This window comes from Pleurodeles waltl, chromosome 6 (assembly GCF_031143425.1).
Source record: "Pleurodeles waltl isolate 20211129_DDA chromosome 6, aPleWal1.hap1.20221129, whole genome shotgun sequence".
Classification (NCBI taxonomy): domain Eukaryota; kingdom Metazoa; phylum Chordata; class Amphibia; order Caudata; family Salamandridae; genus Pleurodeles; species Pleurodeles waltl.
In genome coordinates, this window is record NC_090445.1 from 464,790,273 (window position 1) to 464,813,201 (window position 22,929).

Sequence of the window (22,929 nt, forward strand, 5' to 3'; positions counted from 1 at the left end):
TTTGCCCCTTGTGCGCTCCCCCAAGCGTTCCGATCCCTGCCGCTGCCTCCCTGCGAACCCGCCCCCCTCGCGCCCCCATTCGCCGCTCCCTCCCGCCTCCCAGCTGCTCCTCCCTCCCCCCTCCCTTCTTAATGGCTGGTGCTGCGCGTCTGCGCAGCGGGCCAGAGGTAAACCCGTCTGCGCCCGTCCGCGCCTGGACCGCGCCCAGCGCCACCCCCCCTGGTCCTCACGCCCCCCGCATCACCCGCGTCCGCTACTCAACCAACGAACTCCGCACACTCAACCCCGGCCCCTCCGCAGAGTGCTTCCTTGCAACCCCGAAGCACACAAAGGACCTTTCTCCTGCCGCACCTGCAACTTCTCCTGCGACAGAACGGCGAAGCCAACAACAAGAACTTCCAACACCAACCACCTGAACTGCATCCTCATCAACACACGCTCCGCACGAAAACACGCCATCGAACTCTGGGACTTACTCGACACCACCGCCCCTGACGTGGCCTTCCTGACCGAAACCTGGTGGAACGACTCCTCGGCCCCGGACATCGCAATCGCCATACCGGAGGGATACAAAATCACCAGAAGAGATCGAACCAACGGAATCGGCGGCGGAATAGCCATCGCCCACAAATCTACCCTCAAAATCCACACCCACACGGACGACACCCTCAAGACAGCCGAACACCTCCATTTCCAGATCCACACGGACCCCAACACGACCCTCAGAGGAACCCTCATATACCGCCCTCCAGGACCAAGAGCCCCCTTCAGCGACACTGTCGCCGACCTCGCGAGCACCCACGCCCTCGCGTCCCCAGACTACATCCTCCTGGGAGATCTAAACTACCACCTGGAAAATAACGACGACGTCAACACCGCATCTCTGACCTCCAACCTCCTCAACCTCGGACTCCGTCAACTGGTCAACTGGTCAACACTCCCACCCACATCGCCGGACACACTCTTGACCCCCTCTTCACCTCAAGCAACCACATCTCTTTCAGCCACACCTCCGAACTCCACTGGACCGACCATCACTGCGTCCACTTCTCTTATACGAAAATCACCGAACACCACTGCATCCCTCGACCTCCTCACCGCCGCTGGGGAAAAATCACCCAAGACCAACTAACCAGCACCCTCGTCAAAGACCCTCCACCCGGCTCAACCGACCCAAGCACTGCCGCCATCAACCTCCATCAATGGATCCTCGACTGCGCCAACACCTTAGCCCCACTCAAGAAACCCACCGCCAACCAAGGAAAGAAAAAAACAGCCTGGTTCACAGACGAACTGACCGCCTCCAAAAGCCTCTGCCAGAAGCTCAAGAAGAAGTGGATCTTAGAGCGCACACCCGACAACCTCGCCTCCCTCAAAAACGCCAACCGTGAACACCACCAACGGATCCGAGTCGCCAAGCGCGCCCACTTCACTGAACGCATCAACAACAACGCCCACGACTGCAAAGAACTCTTCGGCATCGTGAAGGAACTCTCAAACCCCAACGCCAACTCCAACGACATCCCGCCCTCCCAGAAACTCTGCGACGACCTCTCCACCTTCTTCCACCAGAAAATCACAACCATCCACGACAGCTTCAACGCCACTCCGCCGCCAGACCCCACCCCTGACATCTCCACAGACGCCTGCCACCTCACCGCCTGGACCCACGTGGACGACACCGAAACAATAACAACCATGAACACCATCCACTCTGGCTCCCCCACGGACCCATGCCCTCATCACGTGTTCAACAAAGCCAACGCCATCATCGCCCCCAAACTCCGCGAGATCATCAACCTCTCCTTCGACCCCGCCACCTTCCCAGACAGCTGGAAACACGCAGAAATCCAACCCCTCCTCAAGAAACCCAAGGCTGACCCCAACGACCTCAAAAACTTCCGACCGATCTCTCTCCTCCCTTTTCCAGCAAAGATCATCGAGAAGATCGTCAACACACAGCTCGCCCACTTCCTCGAAGACAACTCCATCCTAGACCCCTCTCAATCCGGTTTCAGACGAAACCACAGCACCGAGACTGCTCTCCTCGCCACCACAGATGACATCAGAACCCAAATGGACAACGGCGAAACCTCGGCCCTCATCCTCCTCGACCTATCAGCCTCTTTTGACACAGTCTGCCACCGCACCCTACTGACCCGCCTCCATGGAGCCGGCATCCAGGATAAAGCCCTCAACTGGATCTCATCCTTCCTCTCCGACAGAACCCAGAGAGTCCGACTCTCCCCTTTCCGCTCCAAAGCCACCAACCTCATCTGCGGCGTCCCCCAAGGATCCTCCCTCAGCCCTACGTTGTTCAACGTCTACATGGCCCCCCTCGCCAAACTGGCCCGCCACCATCACCTCAACATCATCTCCTACGCCGACGACACCCAGCTCGTCCTCTCCCTGACCAAAGACCCACTCACCGCCAAAACCAACCTCCACGAGGGACTAAAAGCCATCGCCGAGTGGATGAACGACAGCCGCCTGAAGCTCAACTCCGACAAGACGGAAGTCCTCATCCTCGGGCGCACCCCTTCGACCTGGAACGACTCCTGGTGGCCCACCGATTTCGGACCCCCACCCACCCCAGCCAGCCACGCAAGAAACCTCGGCTTCATCCTGGACTCAGCCCTCACCATGTCCAAACAGGTCAGCGCCGTCTCCTCTTCCTTCTTCAACACCCTTCGAATGCTCCGCAGAATTTTCAAGTGGATCCCAACAGGAACCAGAAAGACGGTGACCCAAGCCCTCGTCAGTAGCAGACTTGATTACGGCAACGCACTCTACACAGGCATCCCAACAAAAGACATCAAACGACTCCAGCGTATCCAAAATGCATCCGCCCGCCTGATCCTTGACATACCCCGCCGATGTCACATCTCCCCTCACCTGAAGGACCTCCACTGGCTCCCCGTGGACAAGAGGATCACCTTTAAACTCCTCACCCACGCTCACAAGGCTCTACACAACACCGGACCTACCTACCTCAACTCCAGACTCAACTTTTACGCCCCCACTCGTCAACTCCGCTCTGCCAATCTCGCCCTCGCCATCGTCCCCAGGATCCAGCGCAAGACCGCCGGCGGCAGATCCTTCTCCTTCCTCGCCGCCAAGATCTGGAACTCTCTCCCCACCTGTAAAGAAATGGCTCCCTGTTGCAGTTACCCCCCACTTTTTGCCTGATACTGATGCTGACTTGACTGAGAAGTGTGCTGGGACCCTGCTAACCAGGCCCCAGCACCAGTGTTCCTTCACCTAAAATGTACCATTGTATCCACAATTGGCACACCCTGGCATTCAGATAAGTCCCTTGTAACTGGTACTTCTAGTACCAAGGGCCCTGATGCCAAGAAAGGTCTCTAAGGGCTGCAGCATGTCTTATGCCACCCTAGAGACCCCTCACTCAGCACAGACACACTGCTTACAAGCCTGTGTGTGCTGGTGAGAACAAAACGAGTAAGTCGACATGGCACTCCCCTCAGGGTGCCATGCCAGCCTCTCACTGCCTATGCAGTATAGGTAAGACACCCCTCTAGCAGGCCTTACAGCCCTAAGGCAGGGTGCACTATACCATAGGTGAGGGTACCAGTGCATGAGCATGGTACCCCTACAGTGTCTAAGCAAAACCTTAGACATTGTAAGTGCAGGGTAGCCATAAGAGTATATGGTCTGGGAGTCTGTCAAACACGAACTCCACAGCACCATAATGGCTACACTGAAAACTGGGAAGTTTGGTATCAAACTTCTCAGCACAATAAATGCACACTGATGCCAGTGTACATTTTATTGTAAAATACACCCCAGAGGGCACCTTAGAGGTGCCCCCTGAAACTTAACCGACTATCTGTGTAGGCTGACTAGTTTTAGCAGCCTGCCACAAACCGAGACATGTTGCTGGCCCCATGGGGAGAGTGCCTTTGTCACTCTGAGGCCAGTAACAAAGCCTGCACTGGGAGGAGATGCTAACACCTCTCCCAGGCAGGAATTGTCACACCTGGCGGTGAGCCTCAAAGGCTCACCTCCTTTGTGCCAACCCAGCAGGACACTCCAGCTAGTGGAGTTGCCCGCCCCCTCCGGCCAGGCCCCACTTTTGGCGGCAAGGCCGGAGAAAATAATGAGAATAACAAGGAGGAGTCACTGGCCAGTCAGGACAGCCCCTAAGGTGTCCTGAGCTGAGGTGACTCTAACTTTTAGAAATCCTCCATCTTGCAGATGGAGGATTCCCCCAATAGGGTTAGGATTGTGACCCCCTCCCCTTGGGAGGAGGCACAAAGAGGGTGTACCCACCCTCAGGGCTAGTAGCCATTGGCTACTAACCCCCCAGACCTAAACACGCCCTTAAATTTAGTATTTAAGGGCTACCCTGAACCCTAGAAAATTAGATTCCTGCAACAAGAAGAAGGACTGCCCAGCTGAAAACCCCTGCAGCGGAAGACCAGAAGACGACAACTGCCTTGGCTCCAGAAACTCACCGGCCTGTCTCCTGCCTTCCAAAGATCCTGCTCCAGCGACGCCTTCCGAAGGGACCAGCGACCTCGACATCCTCTGAGGACTGCCCCTGCTTCGAAAAGACAAGAAACTCCCGAGGACAGCGGACCTGCTCCAAGAAAAGCTGCAACTTTGTTTCCAGCAGCTTTAAAGAACCCTGCAAGCTCCCCGCAAGAAGCGTGAGACTTGCAACACTGCACTCGGCGACCCCGACTCGGCTGGTGGCGATCCAACACCTCAGGAGGGACCCCAGGACTACTCTAAGACTGTGAGTACCAAAACCTGTCCCCCCTGAGCCCCCACAGCGCCGCCTGCAGAGGGAATCCCGAGGCTTCCCCTGACCGCGACTCTTTGAACCTAAAGTCCCGACGCCTGGGAGAGACCCTGCACCCGCAGCCCCCAGGACCTGAAGGACCGGACTTTCACTGGAGAAGTGACCCCCAGGAGTCCCTCTCCCTTGCCCAAGAGGAGGTTTCCCCGAGGAACCCCCCCCTTGCCTGCCTGCAGCGCTGAAGAGATCCCGAGATCTCTCATAGACTAACATTGCGAACCCGACGCCTGTTTCTACACTGCACCCGGCCGCCCCCGCGCTGCTGAGGGTGAAATTTCTGTGTGGGCTTGTGTCCCCCCCGGTGCCCTACAAAACCCCCCTGGTCTGCCCTCCGAAGACGCGGGTACTTACCTGCAAGCAGACCGGAACCGGGGCACCCCCTTCTCTCCATTCTAGCCTATGTGTTTTGGGCACCACTTTGAACTCTGCACCTGACCGGCCCTGAGCTGCTGGTGTGGTGACTTTGGGGTTGCTCTGAACCCCCAACGGTGGGCTACCTTGGACCAAGAACTGAACCCTGTAAGTGTCCTACTTACCTGGTAAAACTAACAAAAACTTACCTCCCCCAGGAACTGTGAAAATTGCACTAAGTGTCCACTTTTAAAACAGCTATTTGTCAATAACTTGAAAAGTATACATGCAATTTTTATGATTTGAAGTTCCTAAAGTACTTACCTGCAATACCTTTCGAACAAGATATTACATGTTAAATTTGAACCTGTGGTTCTTAAAATAAACTAAGAAAAGATATTTTTCTATACAAAAACCTATTGGCTGGATTTGTCTCTGAGTGTGTGTACCTCATTTATTGTCTATGTGTATGTACAACAAATGCTTAACACTACTCCTTGGATAAGCCTACTGCTCGACCACACTACCACAAAATAGAGCATTAGTATTATCTATTTTTACCACTATTTTACCTCTAAGGGGAACCCTTGGACTCTGTGCATGCTATTCCTTACTTTGAAATAGCACATACAGAGCCAACTTCCTACACCACCTCACTGCGCCAGACCCAGGACCTCCTCGCCTTCAGGAGACTCCTCAAGACCTGGCTCTTCGACCGCTAACAGCTCACCCCCCCCCCCCACCAGCGCCTCGAAACCCTGACGGGTACATAGTGCGCTTTACAAATGTTATGATTGATTGATTGATTGATTGTTCCTTAACTCTGCCACTCAGAGACCAGAACAACACTCAGCCTCAGGCCACACTAAGGGTAGTGGAAGATTCCAACTTCACCTTTACATTCTGTCATCATCCCACGATTGCTGACAGGGTAGGGGCTGGGCTCTGCTTTGATTATGGTATCGCACGCTGGCCTCATCACCCACATATTATCTGCGTCGATGAATCTGATAGCTCAGCTCCATGAAATATACCTGTTCATACCTATCAGCCCAATTCATGTGGATATTTTCAGCCAATCCAAACATTTTCATAGAGTAGACCTATTCATGCAGGAATATAACTACATTTTTGCAATGTTAAACCCTAAAACTGCCTGTCCGAATTGTTGGTAGCAAAAAATGTCACACTTGTGATGGGGGCATTTTGCAGCTATTCTTATTTTGTATGATGATGTCTTTCAAACCTGCTAAGCGCTGTACTAGACCTGTGTGAGAAGAGCTTGTAAATCTACAGTGATCACGGCAGCCAGACACCAATTGCACGTTCCTCGAAACAGTGGTTCCCGACCCTCCAGCTCAGGCCTGCACAACGTGCAAAAACTATGCCCAGGGCTTTCTAGTGGCAGCACCCCTGGCCAGTGAGAGAGGCCCATAGATGTTAGTTCGACCAGGGTCAATGTAGCAACAAATTCAGCTCCTCTGTGCACTTGGTGTGGGTGCAGCATAGTAATCTTCCTGGAAATACCAGATTTTGCCCTCAAATTAGGACCACAATAAAACTGATGTGCCATAGGACATAAAAAATAAGCATTTGCAATGCAATTGGTCTCGCGTTTGCTCGAGTTAGAGCTATCAGGGTTGTAAATACCTAGCTGGACTTTTTTTGCCACATAAATTGAGGAGTAAAAGTAAAACAGTTAAAAGCGAGCCGATTCAAAGCGCTACGGGCCTCCATGAGATTGTTTTACCAAGGCCACATTTGCATTTTATTGCCTGCTTAGCTCTCGTAGAGCGTAGAGACATCCGCCTGAGGGCATGAGCCGTTCACCAAGTCGCCCTAATTTCCCTTTTAAATGGGTCATAGAAATCAGAACATTTCTCCAAGTAGATCCTTGCTTCGTTACGCTTGGTTAAAAAAAACAAGCATTTTCAATGCAACGGGGCTCGCATTTGCTTGAGTTGGACCCATTGGCGTTGTAAACTCCTAACCTAACTTTTCTTGCCACACAAATTAAAAGAAAAAAAAAAACTGCGCGATCGCACTATGTAAAGTGCAGCGCGATCGCGCTGAAATTGAAATGAAAAAACGGAGCGCAATCGTGCTATGTAAACCCCAGCGTGATGGCGCTGCAGGGAAAATTAACAGATAAAGTAGTCCAGAAACCAGGCTTAAAACATCGAGCCCCGTATGTTTCTAGTAGTTTACCGGTGCTGTGTAGGTGGGCTAAACACTGGAAAAGGCATGATGTATGCATGCCTTTCACAAACTAAAGCAAGCAGATTTTAAAGAGCAAGCCCAGGAACCAATGAAAGAGACTGACGTGACCTGGGCGTGGTTTGAAGCCCAAAGAGAGATTACTTTATGGACGGAGCGCTTTGCGCTCGTCCATAAAAACGTTGATGTGGAGAAAGCTCTGCGGGTTGATACATCTGTTGCTGAAAACTGAATGGGGTTTGCTCTAATTTGACGGAAGGTAGTATTAGAGCGATCCTGCAGAATACATATAACGTTTATTGTTTATAGTGCTATGAAGCAGCAATCCGCGCCATCAAGGACAAAGTAACAGTTGCTATGAGCATAAACTCCTGGATTAGGGAGAAATAATGTCTAAACCCCATAGTGGAAGATGAAACGGCGCAAAAGTGAAAAAGCCACCAAAATAAGAGACTTTGATGGCAATTCTAAGTAATTCAAAGATGCTGTATTTTTTGTCTACAATAAAAGTACATGCAGCAACTAAACACTGCAAAGCTGTACAAAATCTCGTACAAATACATATTGGACATCGAATCTCTGCTTTCAATTGTCTTCTGGAAATAAACATTCTGACACTCCAATCTCTCTGAAATTCATAGCGGGCCCTCTCAATGTAAGGAGCCATCCATATGAAAGCGCTTGTTTCTCGAGTTGTGTTCATTCCAGTTAAGAGCACGAATATCTCTCACAAGCGCGTGGTCGCCTTCTGCTAAAAGCACCACTCGCGCAGGCATCATCTCGCTCTTTTCTGTTGAGCTTTTCATCCACTCTGAGTGATCAGCTCTCTGTAACCCGTGCTGATGACTGCAGAATTACTCCGTAGTATGCCCTCGCTGACAATCTTACCTACTGAAATGGTCAGAGGCGGCTGGTAATTTTAGGAGGGGGGGGCAGGCGGGAAGCACACTCACACTTATTCATTCACACACACAGGCACGCACATCCATTCACAACACTCAACATTCAAACATACACGCACGCACCAAACATTCATTTAAAAAACATACACACACACACTTTCAGCTTGGAGGTCCCAGGAGGGCTAGGACTGCTGCCTTCCCTCATTGGCTGACCTAGGGAAGGCAGCAGTCCAAACTTCGTCACTGAGTGGGATGGGGTCAGTGAGACTTCTGCCCCACCCCACTCTGTGACGAGGTGTCACTGATTGACACTTGCCCTGGGTGCTTCAGGGCTTAAACCTGAAGCACCCAGGTCAGAGTCAATGAGTGACGCTTTCCCTCGCCACCGAGGGGGAGAGCCTAGAGGCACCTTTGCTGCGCTGAGGAGGTCACGCCCATAGGAGTTGTGACCTCTTTAGCCCAGCTCAGGCTGACCTTTGCTCAGCCTGACAGGCACTCTTCATGAGGGGCAAAAGGTGGGGGGGGGCTGGCCACTCCACCCTAAAGGATGGGCCGCGGCTGGAAATTGTGTACAAACCCAACGAAGCTCCGCATGTGGCCCAATGCAATCATTATGTCTCCATGCTGAGAAATTTCTGTGTCAACAGATAAGTACTGCTGCACCCACTGCACAGCGCCTGGAAACGACTTTCCACGACTAAGTGCTATATCCGCCCTCTCCCACTGATATGCTTACTCTGCTTTTCTTGACATTAATGTTTGATGCTAGCACTCTGAAGTAGCTATGACAATGCGGGACGCTATAGAAAACTCCGTAATAAACAAATTGGATTTTGTTGCTTCGTAGTGCTTAGAGGTTGTCGTGACAGTTGTAGTGGCACTATGTAACCCTAGTATGATGAGTCTCGTGCATTGTATAGGCTTTACAGCCGCTTTGCAGCAATATAGTATTTCTTGCGGTAGAGAACCCTTTGTGACCTTATTTCCTGTCTGGTGGGAAACGCCAGTTGTGTCAAATTCCCAGTGATGGCTTCAGCTGGGTTCTGATCTGGATAGCGATTTGACTACCTGCTCAAGGAGGCGAGCATGCGTAAATGAACCCATGTTGCTTGTATACAGACTTTAACATCTGTCGGTGCTATGAAATTGTTGAATGGATCTTCTGTGGCTCCAAAAAGCTACAATACATAAATAACACACCTGTACTCCTACATATTTTAGGAAAGGTGTTAGCAAATACAAATAGTTGTTGGGTGGAATATTTTTGGCGGGTAGCTTGTGTGTCAAGCGATGAGAGATCTACTGGCTTAATTTCAATAAGCTGCTTTATTAATAAATATTATCTACTCAGTGCAACAGCTCACATCATCTGCTCTAAACTCTGAGCATCATTTACCGTCCACATATATGTTTGATGTATTATCAGCATTCAATAGCATTTTACTTCGATGCATGGCGGACAGACCCACATTCACAATTCTACAACCTGAAGTATCAAAAGTGACATGCAGCTGGCTTTACAAAACTCTGTAATTCATAGGTACATGCAGACATACATAAAAACTGAATACATAAATACATTTAGCAAGTGGGTATCAATAGCCTCTTGCTCTGCATTTTACACCTGGAGTGAATGGACAGCAGTGTAGATTTGGGAGGTTCGGGGCTATGTTATGAGATTCTGGAAAATTCATGAACATATCACATTGTAATGCACTGTCGGTGCCAGCTGCAGATTTCTTGCTAGAGCGTGCTCAGCCACGCACACAGGACACACTCTGTGATTTAAAGCTCTCCCTAAGCAGGTGCGAGCAGCTTGCACAAGGCCGTGATTTCCTTAGCATGCTAAGCCCCGGGTTTATAGTTGGGGAAACAACACTACGTGCACTAGAATGAACCGCATGCACCTTCTGAGGCAAAGGATAGGGTACATTGGTGTACATTGCACACGCAGATTCTTAGTTACAACGAGGGGGGAAGGGTCCGGAGATAAGCCGTGATAATAAACAGATGGGGCAAGCTTCCATTGCAGCTTGAAGGGAGGGTCTCGCATTTCATCGAGTTAGAGCTAATAGCATTGTAAACTCCTAACCTGACTTTTCTTGCCACATTTATTGGAAAAAAAGAGCCATATCTGAAGTCTCTCAGCAGTCCCTGCCTTTGAGAGAGCAGAAAACTTTAACAAGTGGGCCTCCCCCCTCGCTGCCTACCGAGACCAAATGTGAACAAGATAACAGCCTTATTTTTCGTCTTGTTTACTTCTAAGCTAAACTCAGAGCAAGAATGCTCTATAAACAAAAATAGGAGCTTCCCTGGACATGAGCAGGAAACAGCGTAAAATGAGCTGGCCCTAGAAAAGCCCCCCTCTGCTGTTGGTTTTATGTTTGCAGAGGTAGCTGGTGGGGAGGAGGAACTGAACACACACCCACAGTGTAAGACGAACAGGCAAATACTAAAAAAACAAGTTCCCTACCGAAGAGATAAACAGGACATAGCGTAATTATTCAGTAGTTGGTGCTGCTCCCAAAGACAAAAAAGACCGGACAAAGAGGCAGAACTGACCACTAGCAATCAAGGATTTTTAAAGGACACCGCAACCGACAAATTAAATAGCTTTGAACTTAGAGTATAAGAACTCGTTGAACGCTTACGCTCGACCTAACAATGATCGAATCCTTGAAAAAAAAAAAAAAAACAGTATAACCGTTCAGAGTCTGTGCTGACAAGAGTTCAATCTCCTACACTTTTCTGCTGTTACTTTGTTCATCAAATCAAATCAAATCATTAACATTTATAAAGCGTGCTAGTCACCCGTGCGGGTCTCAAGGCGCTAGGGGAAAAAAAAGGGGGGGTTAACGCTGCTCGAACAGCCAGGTCTTTAGGAGTCTCCGGAAAGCGGAGTGGTCCTGGGTGGTCCTGAGGCTGGTGGGGAGGGAGTTCCAGGTCTTGGCCGCCAGGAAGGAGAAAGATCTACCACCCGCCGTGGAGCGGCGGATGCGAGGGACAGCAGCAAGTGCGAGGCCAGAGGAGCGCAGGTGGCGGGTGGGGACGTAGAAGCTGAGGCGTCTGTTGAGGTATTCCGGTCCCTTGTCGTGGAGGGCTTTGTGTGCGTCATTCCTTAATATAACCTAGACTGCAGTTCTTTGAGATGAAAAAGCATATGGGTTCTCTCAAGTGAGCTTACAACAGCTTAGGAAATTCTGCTAGGAAGCATGTGTGCTGCTTTCTAGAAGAGCCACATAAAATGTCTCAGACCACAAGTGACCTGCGCGCCATACATTGAGTATGAGATCTAAGATCATCAGAGACAGCAAGTAGGGCCATTTCGCACTATGGAGGGGACGAAACCTAGATTGGACAGCATTAGAATCTTATTTTCAGAAATGAAAACAAAAGTTGCTTATTGATTTGCCTCTCAAGATGTTTTCGGGGAAAGGCAAAAGATATTTGCTGGAAATTTCTTAAAATGGTAGCGTCAACAGTTGTTTGTTTTATATTTTATCATTAATATATCTTTTCATTTTTTACAAGGGTACTGCTGTGGCATTCATCCAGATAGATGGAACTGTACACGAAGCCAAGGAAAGATGTCACAGTTGTGTAATAAGATGGCTGATGACTGTAAGAGAGTGGAAGGATGCAGGACAGGGGTCAGTAGAGCCCGATTGTATTGTTCACAAAGTGATTTTCTCTTTAATTGGATTGAAACTGGAAAGTTTCTTGGGCGGCTTGTCAGTAAAGGGAAGCACAAGTTTTGACGTAGCAGGAACGAGGAATATGGCACAGAAGATGTTGATGATACTGACTGCTGGGTTAGACAGTCCTTACTTTATTTGGAAGAACTCACGAGCGAGACTGTTTGCATTTCCAATGCATAAAGTGAAAAAGCTGGCTTTAGCTTTCTTTATTAGAAAATTATAGCTTCTCAAAGCGTGTGAGTAGATCAAGTGATTGCACGTCACATCAGGGCTTCTCCAAGTTTTTGTGGACACTTTAGAGAGTTAAGGTGTACACCTGGATATGGGATGTGCGTTATGGCGATGGTACCACGTTTTAAGAGGGGCTGTGTTGTCCAAGAAGGTCTTAACTCAGTTAAGCAAATTTGTGACCTCCATATTGGGATCGTTAAAGCAGAGTACTTTGCAGCAGTGCCTTTAATAGAGGTATGATATTTTATCAAATGTCTACTTGGCCAAGGAACGTAAAGCTTGAGTAATCTACTTGTGTATACAAAAAAAACACTTGACCCTTGGGTGCCATGCAGCGAAGTGACAAATTACGACAGTCTCTCTGATTATGCTCACATTATATCAGGGTTTGGATTCTAGCAAGGCTTCGAATGTGAATTTCCTGCCTTTCTGTAAATCTGCACACAAGGGCTGAGAATAGGTGTTCTGCTGTAGTTTCATGATTAGAATGCCCTCTAAATTTTTGGATACCCACTAATGTGCATGTTGAAGGGCGTTCACCAAGTCATTGTCAAACTCTTCTCACACTAGAAAAGGTTGAAAGTATATTTGTAGCAGGGGCAGAAATGTAACCCTTTGGAGGGTGGGGAGTGTAGAAAAAGTGAATTTGTGTTCGCGCATCAGATTTTGACATTTAAAACATATACGATAACCTATCATGTGTATCTGTAAAGCACACATTTACCCTACGGTGTTTTCATGTGGAAATAACAAAATAACATGTTTATTGTTACCCAGCTCAGTGGTAGTCATTTTATTGACTTTACAAGGATTAAAGGCAGAGTGATCCAGCTAGAATTTGGATCTGCGTCCATGTATATTTGCTCATGCTAAAACAGAATTTTGAAAAGTTTGCTAGGGGCCCGGGCATACTTCGGTAAACTTTTGCCAATTCCTATGTGTATGCACTTGCACCAGTGCAAGTACATATATCTACAGATGTACTTTTGGGTCTTGAGTTTAGGAATTGACGTTCTAACTTATTTTCATGATTTTTCTAATGGATTTACACTGATTTGCCCCCAATATATATTTTTTAATATTGACCTATATCAAATACATTTTACTAAGTGATGCCCAAGATAAATGGTATTTAAAGTTTAGCAACAGTTGTGCAAAACAAAGCCAACAACTACTTAACTCAAGCGCTCACCACTTTTAAGGCAGAGGAGCTTTGGGCCTTAACTGTTTCTCCACTTGCTTTTAACAGGGTTAAAAATATCTCCCTACTTGAAGACAAAGCAGCAGTGCCTAAAAGATCACATGCTTGGATGGTAGTAGGGCTCGTATGGCCTTCCGCGGCCACAGTCATATTTAGGGGTCTAAAACATAAGCTTAAACCAATAACTCTATGGATGGGTGGCTTTGAAGATCAAATTAATTTCCCGACCTGGAAGAGAGGCGCTACGGAGATCACATGCTGGCTCTGTAAATTTTACAAGAAGGACATGTCATATCGTATGTACTTGTCCTGCCCTCGTGATGGAGTGGAAAGGTTTATTAAAGAAGTATTTAATTGACCATAGCATACGTTTGTGTCATCAGGCGGTAATAGCCTGTTTACAAGGAAAAGACGTGATGTTTACTGCTAAGGTTAAGTACAAGCAAATTGTAGAATGCAAACTAGAAAAGAGTGCTTTATAAAGGATTTTCTGACTTTGCAATATCAGCTTCTAAGTTAGGATCTGCTATTTAACATACCAATATTGAAGTATGGGCGGCAGGAGGTGATTTTAATATCGGCACTTTTTAGATCAATGTAATAACGGTTGCCACACTACTTTTGACCGAGATTTTTAGCAATTTGTTTATTCTTGTGTTTTTGATGATTGTAAGTTTTAACTGAACAATAAAGTCCTATTTATCTATTTTCAAGTTGCAGTTTGTATGTATATTTTATCATTTAAAAAATCACTAATCTTCCTTTCAAGCAGCTTCTTCATATAATCAGGGAGCATTTTAAGTAGCCACAAAATGTTAAATTTTGCAATCGTGAACATGTTTTTGTACTGGAATTGCTGTCAGTAATGCAAGCTGGGCTTATAGCTCTTTGCATGCACTAACAGGGCTGGTCTGAATAGTAAAGGCTTTGCATTAATGAATCATATATATAGGTTTGAGCATTTTAGACACATAAATACAAATCTTAGTTTAGTGGCAGGCAATGCTTTAACAGATCTGTACAGTAACCTGAAAGCCAGATGGTTTGTGTTTCATGGGGTTAGGCCTTCTTGACAATTGGGCACAGTAAACCTGACAACTTGTTGCGATTGACCTCAAACAGTACGACTCTTCTTTCAAGAAAGAGAAGGTAGTGACTCCAGGTCTGCTCCTGTGTTTGTAAGGTGGGGGAGGAGCACCCTCTACAAGAAAGGAGGCAGGCTGCCGAGTTAACTAGAAGGGAACACCTGAGTGGTTCATTCAGATAAAAGAAATAGGGGAGGGGCTGACTTCAGATTTACAGGAGGCAGAAATGGGGTCAAGTAAACTACCTGTTTGACATGGAGGCCTCCTAAATCCATAAAGTTAGCATAGTTCATGAAAAAGGAGTGACAAGGGAGGCCAGCACATTGTTAAAATTGTAAGAGGGGTCAGTGGGCCTTAGGACCTGCAGAAGGTGGTATTGTTCTCTCGAGCTACACTTAGCTGCATAGATTCTGCAAATTAAGTTTTCTCATAGTAGATCAAGGTAATAACACATTGCTGCGAAAATTAATGGTTATACCTCTCCTCCTGAGTAGTGCCGGTACGAATAATATTGTCAGCAGAAGGAATGACATACAAAATCAGAGTTTGACGGATCAGATAGTCAAGATTCAAAGAGGATGTGTATTTTAATTGATTCCAGAAAAGAAAAACTGTTTTTGCAAGGAAGAGAACACAGTTGTGTACGTGTCGTTCAAGCTGGTCGGAAGAACAATGGGAAGGGGAGTCAGAGGCGTGTAAGACGATTCAGTTGTAAATCAAATATCCTCGGTGACGGGAAAAGTGGGGGTGGCTGTGCTCATGGTTTAAAGGGCTAATAAAAGTTTGGAGTCTTTTTGAATGTGTGATGGAAATGGTCTTGCGTCACAGGTAGCCTGTAGCTACAGTACCCCAGAGTGGGAAAATGTTATCATGGAGTCAGGAGTCCTGAGGCTTATAGCCAGGTCGTGGATGGGCACAAATGGACTTGTTGTTGGCGCAGCGCAGGTGCGACTGCTGCACGCATCTTTGCCCTCTCTTAAACAAGCTTGGCCATGCCATCTGTGCACTCTGTGGGACCATTGTTTCAAAGCAATGCAGTATTAATAAAAGACAATGAAGTAGAAGTAACCCATGTACACTAACTCTGGCCTATCTTCTTTTGCTATTAGGGGAGGCTACCCTTGCTTAAGTGGCTACTGGGAAAGTAAAATGACATAAACTGAAACTGAGGAACAGCTCAATGAAAGTGTATCTAATTAAAATAATAAAACACGATTGAGTGCTACTTATCAAAATATGGTGTTAAAATAAGAGGGTGGTGGCTCTCATACACAGTAAAGAGAAGAAGGCTATTGAAACGAAGGCACCAGAGGAACAACAGCTTACCCTACATCTGTGGCCCTAGCCACTCCAAGGCATTCTCCTATAGGATAAAGCAGCTCTCAGGCTAGTCAATCATGGTGTTATAACTTCTTAGCCTCTCTTTACTTGTTTGTTTGTTCTTGCCCTATGTCCCCAGGTGGACAGTCTGTTCTGCCTCCTCATTAGCTGTTCCTCATTTTCCTTGTGCTCCTCCTTGTTTCCATTCTTTTGAGCTTCTGGCTCCTCGTCTTTGAAGTCATTTGCCTGCCATTCTAAGACCAGCTGCTGATCTTTCCACTGTAATGAAACTGGTGAAAGCACAATTTTTATCATCTGTGTGGTCTCAGAAATGATTTTGACTGTTGCTTCCAACTGAATTGCTTTTTATTTATACTGGTTTGTGTATTAAGCTCTGTTAGAAATGGGGTCACTAGTTGGCAGTGGGTTGCACCCTGTCCAAGTAGGGTCCATCACTCCAGTAAGGGTAATGGTGTCACATAGGTAAGATAACTGCAGTTCACCCCCTTGGTAGCTTGGCTCAAGCAGCCTGGCTTATCTCAAAGGCAACGTGTAAAGTAGTTGTACACACACAGTAACACAATGAAAACACCACGGAAGTGTACTCCACACCAATTTAGAAAAATAGCCAATATTTATCTGAATAAAAGAAGATCAAAAAGAGAAAAATCCAATATAAACAAGCAAAGATATGAATTTGTAAAGACTAGATCTTACTATAGCGCTTAGAAACACAGTAGCTCCAACTGGGAATATCACAATGTCTTGACAGAGTTGTCTCCAACAGTCCGACACCACTCGTGAGGGAGTGCGGGCCGGTCACAGAGTCGCAGGGACTCTGTTTCCTCATCGTTTTCCAAGGTACTCCACCAAAGACGTTGCACGGAGTCGGGGAGGTGAGGCATCGCAGGAGCCGGTGCAGCGTCTGTTCCTTAATGCCACCAGGGAGGTGAGGCGTTGGTTCCTTACTGTTAGGCAGCAGAGGTGAGGTGTCTGTTTCTTACAGTTGCAGGGGAGGTGATGCAGTGAGGCGTCGGTTCCTTACGACAAGGCAAGATCGATGAATCCAGCAGGTCAAGGCATGAGGCTTCAACTTTGTAGTGTCGCGATCACACCAAAGGGACGCAGGTGCTGCAGTGGAGTCGGAGTCTGGTGCCATGGACGTCTGTGACACGGCGCTCTGGACTCAGGCTAAAACTGTCAGAGTGGTATTCTGGTCATACCAGCATTTCATGTCCTCCTGGCTAGCTTCCAGATTATCCTGGGTGAGTTTCTGGAAGCTGGCTGTCCGGTTCCTGAAGCTCAGCATGTCACTGAATACATTATAGGATGGCTTCTTAGGACCTTGCTCCCAGCCCTCTTTCACCAAACTGAGAGGCCCTTTTACAGGATGCTCATAGAGAAGCTGAAAAGGGCCGAAGCCAACCCCCTTCTGTGGCACCTCCCTGTAGGCAGGCATGGTAAAAGGATGTCCCACTTACACCTCATGGGTTCTGAGAGACCCATACCATACCTGTGCCCTTGATTCCTTTGGGGGTGGTAAGGCGTGGTGAACTTCTAGGTAACACCACAGCCTTCCACATGGCCTTCATGTACACAGACCTGAAATTGGCACCCCGGTCAGATAACCACCTCCTTGGGGAAACCCACATGGTGAAGATCCCCAGAAGTGCCCTGGCCACAGTGGGCACAGTCACTGTCCTTAGAAGGATAGCTTCTGGGTACCGGGTGGCATGGTCCACCAAGACCAGTATAAACCTATTACCCATGGCTGTCTTGGGATCCAGAGGCCCCACAGTGTCAATGCCCACCCGCTCAAATGGGGTACTCACGACAGGAAACTGTTGAAGAGGAGTCTTGCACCTTTTCCCCAAATTTGCCACTGGCCAGGCAGATTTGACAGGTCCTGCGGAAGTCATCTGAGTTGTTCCTTATTTGGGGCCAGTAAAAGTGGGTTACAAGCCAGTCAACAGTCTTGTCCTCACACAAATTACCTGCCAGTGGCACATCATGAGCCAGACGCAGTAGGAAGGCTCTGAAGCACTGGGGTACCACCAGCACACGGGCTGCCTCAGGCTCTGCAACCTTAGGCTCGCTATACAGGAGATCATTCTCCCAATAAATCAGGTGCAATCCAGAGGGTTCACCAGCTATCTAGACCTTAGCCTGTTGCGAAGGCCCCTCAAGAGTGGGGCACATGTTCTGTGCTGTGCAGAACTCCTCTCTGGTGAGGCCTCCTTCCCAATGCCAATGGGTCACCTCTGGTATGTCCCCCAGTCCGGCCACTTCTTCCCCCCATAGGTTCCGGGGTGTTCCTCGCAGGTTCAGCCTCCTCCTCAGCCATGGGAATCTCAGGAGCAGGTTTCCCACATCTCTTGCCCCTCCTCCTCCTCCTGGCAGGCACCTGGAACACTGTTTCAGGCTCCAGGACCTTCTGATCACCCTCTCTTGCGGCCATGGACCGGGTGGTCATGCAATCCTAACATTTCCAACTGCAACCTGAGCTCCACCTCCTTTCAGGCGGTGTGCTCCAGGTCTTTCCCCTATCAGACATTGGTGCTCACTTTTGTCTACTTCTAGAACCTGGTGGACCACATTAGGGATTACCTGCTCCTCAGACACCAGATGGCAGCGGATAGTTGCCATACTGGCTCCTGTGTCTCTCATAGCCTCCACACGCCTCCCATTGATGGTCACCCACTGCCTGTATTTCTTAGTGTTGTCAGGCATGAGGGTTCTCTGGACCACCTCACCCTCACCCAGGGAGACTAGGGTTAAGTCAGATTGTTTCCCACCACTAACTGGGGCCAGTTTTTGCCCCAAGTGCTACACTGGCCACCGCTAGTGTCTGCCCATGGGTTGGGGCTGTGTCCACCTTGGACTCCCCTGAAATGCCCTTCCTGGTTACATGTGGAACACTTTAGGGGTCCCTTTCCTGCAGGCTTTCCTGCAGGCTTTCCTGAAGGGCACCATCTCTTCTCAACAGGGGGTTGGAAATCCTTACCCTGGGAACTACTTTGGGGCCCTTTTGAGAATTCCTTACTTTCATCCTTGGCAAGCTTCCTGGGGTCAGTAAGCTTGCTGTCAATCAAGTGCTGGCGCAGCTCTGGAAAAAGGCTAGACAAGTGCTCCCATAAAATCAAATTGCACAGCCCCTGATAGTCTGTTACCTCACTGCCTTTCTCCCAACCATCCAGTGCTCTGCAAAAGAAATCCACATACTCCACCCATGTTTGAGAACCAAGTTTAGTACTTTCCCTAAACTTTACCTGGTAACTTTTTGGGGTGATACAATCCCTCCTAATTAGGGCTTCTTTCCTGGTGGGGTACCTCATATGATCTTCTGGATCTGATGCCAGCAAAGTGTCCCTCTCCTTAACCACTGCTTTGTCATCCCCCCACAACAAAATCCTTCACCACATCATTGGATATATGTACCTTTCTCTCAGACTGTACTGTAGAACTGCTGCCACTATTTGTGCTGGACCTGCTTTTTAGATCCAGCTCCTCTTGAGCTTAATGCATTTTCTTCTCCTCTGTGGTAATTTGCTCCTTCCCTGCTTCTCTTTTGAGCCTGGCTACTTGCAACTGGAGCTCCCTTTATTGCTCCAGCTTGAGCTTCTCCATCTCCACTTGGAGCCTCTTAGCCTCTTGCCTGTCCTCCAGCTCCTCTGGGGTCAGACCTCTTGAGGAAACACTGCTGCTTGCCCTGAAAGGTGCCTTCCTCCCAGGCACAGCCTGAGTATCCACAAAATCACCATACAGGCTCAGCTCCTCTCTCTCTGCACAATAACATTCTCCTATTCATGTGTGCTCACCAGCCTCCTTTGCTGCCAACCAGCCCCTCAGCTCTTTTTCTAGCTCCTCCTCCCTACTGAGGCCTTTAATAGGACATTTGAGCTCCTTTCAGAACTTTTTGAGCTGAGGCACTGAATAGGTCTCCAATCTCTCCTGCTCAAACATCAAATCTGCAACAACTGCTGATGGGTCCCCAGACTGATACATGATTGAGGCTGAGGCTCAAAGTTGCAGAGTTTCAGGAAGACTAGGTAATGGTCTGCGATGTGGAAGTAACGTACAATAATCATTGTATGTAAAGTACAAATAAGTCCTATCGTCACCGCTGATTAACAGTGTTAGAAATGGGGTCTCTTGTTGTCAGTGAGTTGCACCCTGTCCAAGTAGGGACCCTCCTTCTAGTTAAGGTAAGGGAGTCACACAGGTAAGACAACTCCTGCTCACCCCCTTGGTAGATTGGATCAAGCAGTCAGGGTTATCTCAGAGGCAATGTGCAAAGTATTTGTGTGACCACCACCACAACACACAAAACAATTTTAAAGATTAAATCTTATGTAACGCTTAGAAACACAATAGCTCCAACTGGGGCTATCACGACGTCTTGTCGGAGTTGTCTCCAGCAGTCCGATGCCACTTGCGAGGGATTGTGGGCCAGTTACAGAGTCGCACAGGGCCCCGTTACAGTACCTTGCAAAACAATGAGGGAACAAAGATGCTGCACGGAGTCGGGGAGGTGAGGCAATACTGGAGCTGGTGCGGCGTCAGTTCCTTACTGCCACCGGGGAGGTGAGGCATCAGTTCCTTACAGCTAGGCGGGGAGGTGGGTCGTCTGATTCTTACCGTTGCAGGGGAGGTGATGCATCTTTGGCGGTGAGGCGTCTGTTCTTACAACAAAGCGAATGTCAATTAATCCAGTAGATCAAGGCGCGAGGTATTAACTTTACTGTGTCACGATCACACCATGGGTCCAGAGGTGCTGCGACGGAGTCAGGTGCCACAGATGTCCGTGACACAGCGCTCTGACTCGCACTCTGGCTGGACATCAGAGGCTCTGCGTCGGGCCTATGTCATTGGTTGCTGTTGTTTCACGCAGCAGGGACCACTGCTCCAGTGCAGGTAGCTGTGCGGGGTCAGAGAGCGGCCCTGCTTCTGAAGTCGTTCTGGAGGTCGATGCACATGTTTCTTCCTTGTTACATCAGACCTCACTCCCAAGGACCCAGGGACGGAATTTGGCACCACTTGGCAAGTCAGGACTCAGCAAGGGAAACTAGGTGTTGGCAGATGAAGTCTTTAATGTCCCTGAGACTTCTTAAAAGAAGGCAAGCCAAGTCCAAGCCCTTGGAGAACGTTTGGAAACAGGATGTAGAAAGCAAAGTCAACTTCCAGAACAGAAGCGCCAAGCAGCAGACCAGCGCAGCAAAGCAACAGGCAGAGTGTCAGTCCCTCCTACAGCATCCAGCTCTTCTTCCTGTTAGAATGTGCTTAGTCCAGAAGGATTCTAACAATGTTGCGTCATAGTTCCAGTACTGTTACCCATTTCTGTCTTTGAAGTAGACAAACTTCAAAGAGAAGTCTTTGTAGTGCACAAAACCCTACCCTGGCCCCAGACACACTCCAGGGGGTTAGTGACTACTTTGTGTGAGGATAGGCACAGCCCTATTGAGGTGCAAGTGTCCGCTCCTCCCACCACTCTAGCTCAGGAGGACCCATCAGCCTGGTGATGGGCCATCAGGATATGCTCCCTTTGTGTGACTCCCTTTTGTATGACTGTCTAGAGGAAATTCACAAACAGCCCAACTGTCATCCTCACCAGACATGTATTCAGCAGACAGGCAGAAGTACTGAATGGTTAAGCAAGAAAATGCCCACTTTCTAAAATTGGCATTTTCAAACTTAAAATTCTAAAACCAACTTCACCAAAAAATGTATTTTTTAATTTGTCAATTCAGAGACCCCAAAGTCCACATCCCTATCTGCTCCCATTGGGAAATTGCACTAAAAAGATATTTGAAAGCAATCCCCATGTTACCCTATGGACAAAGAATCTGCCATCCGTGCAATGATGAAAGCATCCATATACTTGCACATTTTGCCAGTCATGTCTGTTTATTTTCTGATGTTACTGCGATTTTCTATTAAAGAGCAACTTAAGACCACAATAGGAAATCTTTGCCAAATGTTCAAAAAGTTCTAAAGCCTGCAGGAATCCACATTTTCGGCAGAAAATCGTGCTGTGCAGATTTACACTGTCCAGAATATTAACTCTGCTCCTCCCACATATTATGTAAACAGACCCCTTTTTTTTTTTTTTTACTCTGTCCCACCCCCTCCCCCCCATGTGGATCTCCTATCTTTGTTACAAATTGTAGTCATTCGCATCCCCTTGGAGGTGGAGAGGTGGTGGTCAGACTGCGCAGCTCCATCTCTCCTGATGAGTGTGGGGCTGAGTGGTGATTGACATGAGGCGTAGCCTTGAGTTGATCATGATCTCCCTACCATCCCTCAGCTCAGCGGGTACCACATCGGTAATAAATAGCATATCACATATGTGGTTTATTCCAGGCTGTTTTTTCCTGCACAGTAGATATGTATACAACAGTTTTTACCTTAACAAGAACGTAAAGGGTTTAATACATGCAGTGAGACAATATAAAAACTAGGCCTTGTGAGTTTATATTGAACTCTTTTGTGGATTATATTTTGTTTGTTCGAATGTTCAAAGAACTGTCTTCTGCTGACTTTGATACAATTGTTGTGAAAACCAAGCTCATTTCCTTTTCTCTGATTTAGGTGTTCTTTGTGGAGTCGGTGTGTGATGATCCGGAGGTCATCGCTTCTAATATCATGGTTTGTACTGTCAGTACGTTTATCTTGTTGCAAGGCACAGGTATTATAGAATGAAGTTTAAATGTAAAAGACTTAGGAAGAAGAAGAATGGGGGTGGTAGTTTAGTGTTTGTAGGTTTCCAAATCTACTATTCAGATCTACTGCTACTCGTTACAAACAGCTTGAAATCTTGCCTACCACTCTGTTAGTGACAACCATGGTACGTTAGGTATGTCGATGCCTTATGGACGCTCTTCTCCAGCAGTCACGGATCCCAGTCCTGCCTCGTGTTCAGTTACAGCAAAATAGAGAACTGAATACTGGTTTACCCTATTGTTGCAAAACACTAGAATTCTGCTGCGTGGGAGGGTCAAATTACGTGCCAGGAGTAAAGAAATTATTCGTCAAAATGACAAATTATCAGTCACATTTTGTGACATTATTACTTCATGATTTTGTTATTTTAACACGTTAG

General features: G+C 47.9%; 1 protein-coding gene across 2 annotated transcripts in view; it reads left to right on the top strand.

The window, feature by feature from the left end:
• PFKFB2 (6-phosphofructo-2-kinase/fructose-2,6-biphosphatase 2) overlaps window positions 1–22,929 on the top strand; it is a 241,642-nt gene that overhangs the window by 83,967 nt on the left and 134,746 nt on the right. For both annotated transcript variants that reach the window (XM_069238608.1, XM_069238609.1), the window contains exon 7: window positions 22,419–22,475. In XM_069238608.1, coding sequence (XP_069094709.1) covers window positions 22,419–22,475 — 57 coding nt within the window. The remainder of the gene's footprint in view (window positions 1–22,418; window positions 22,476–22,929) is intronic.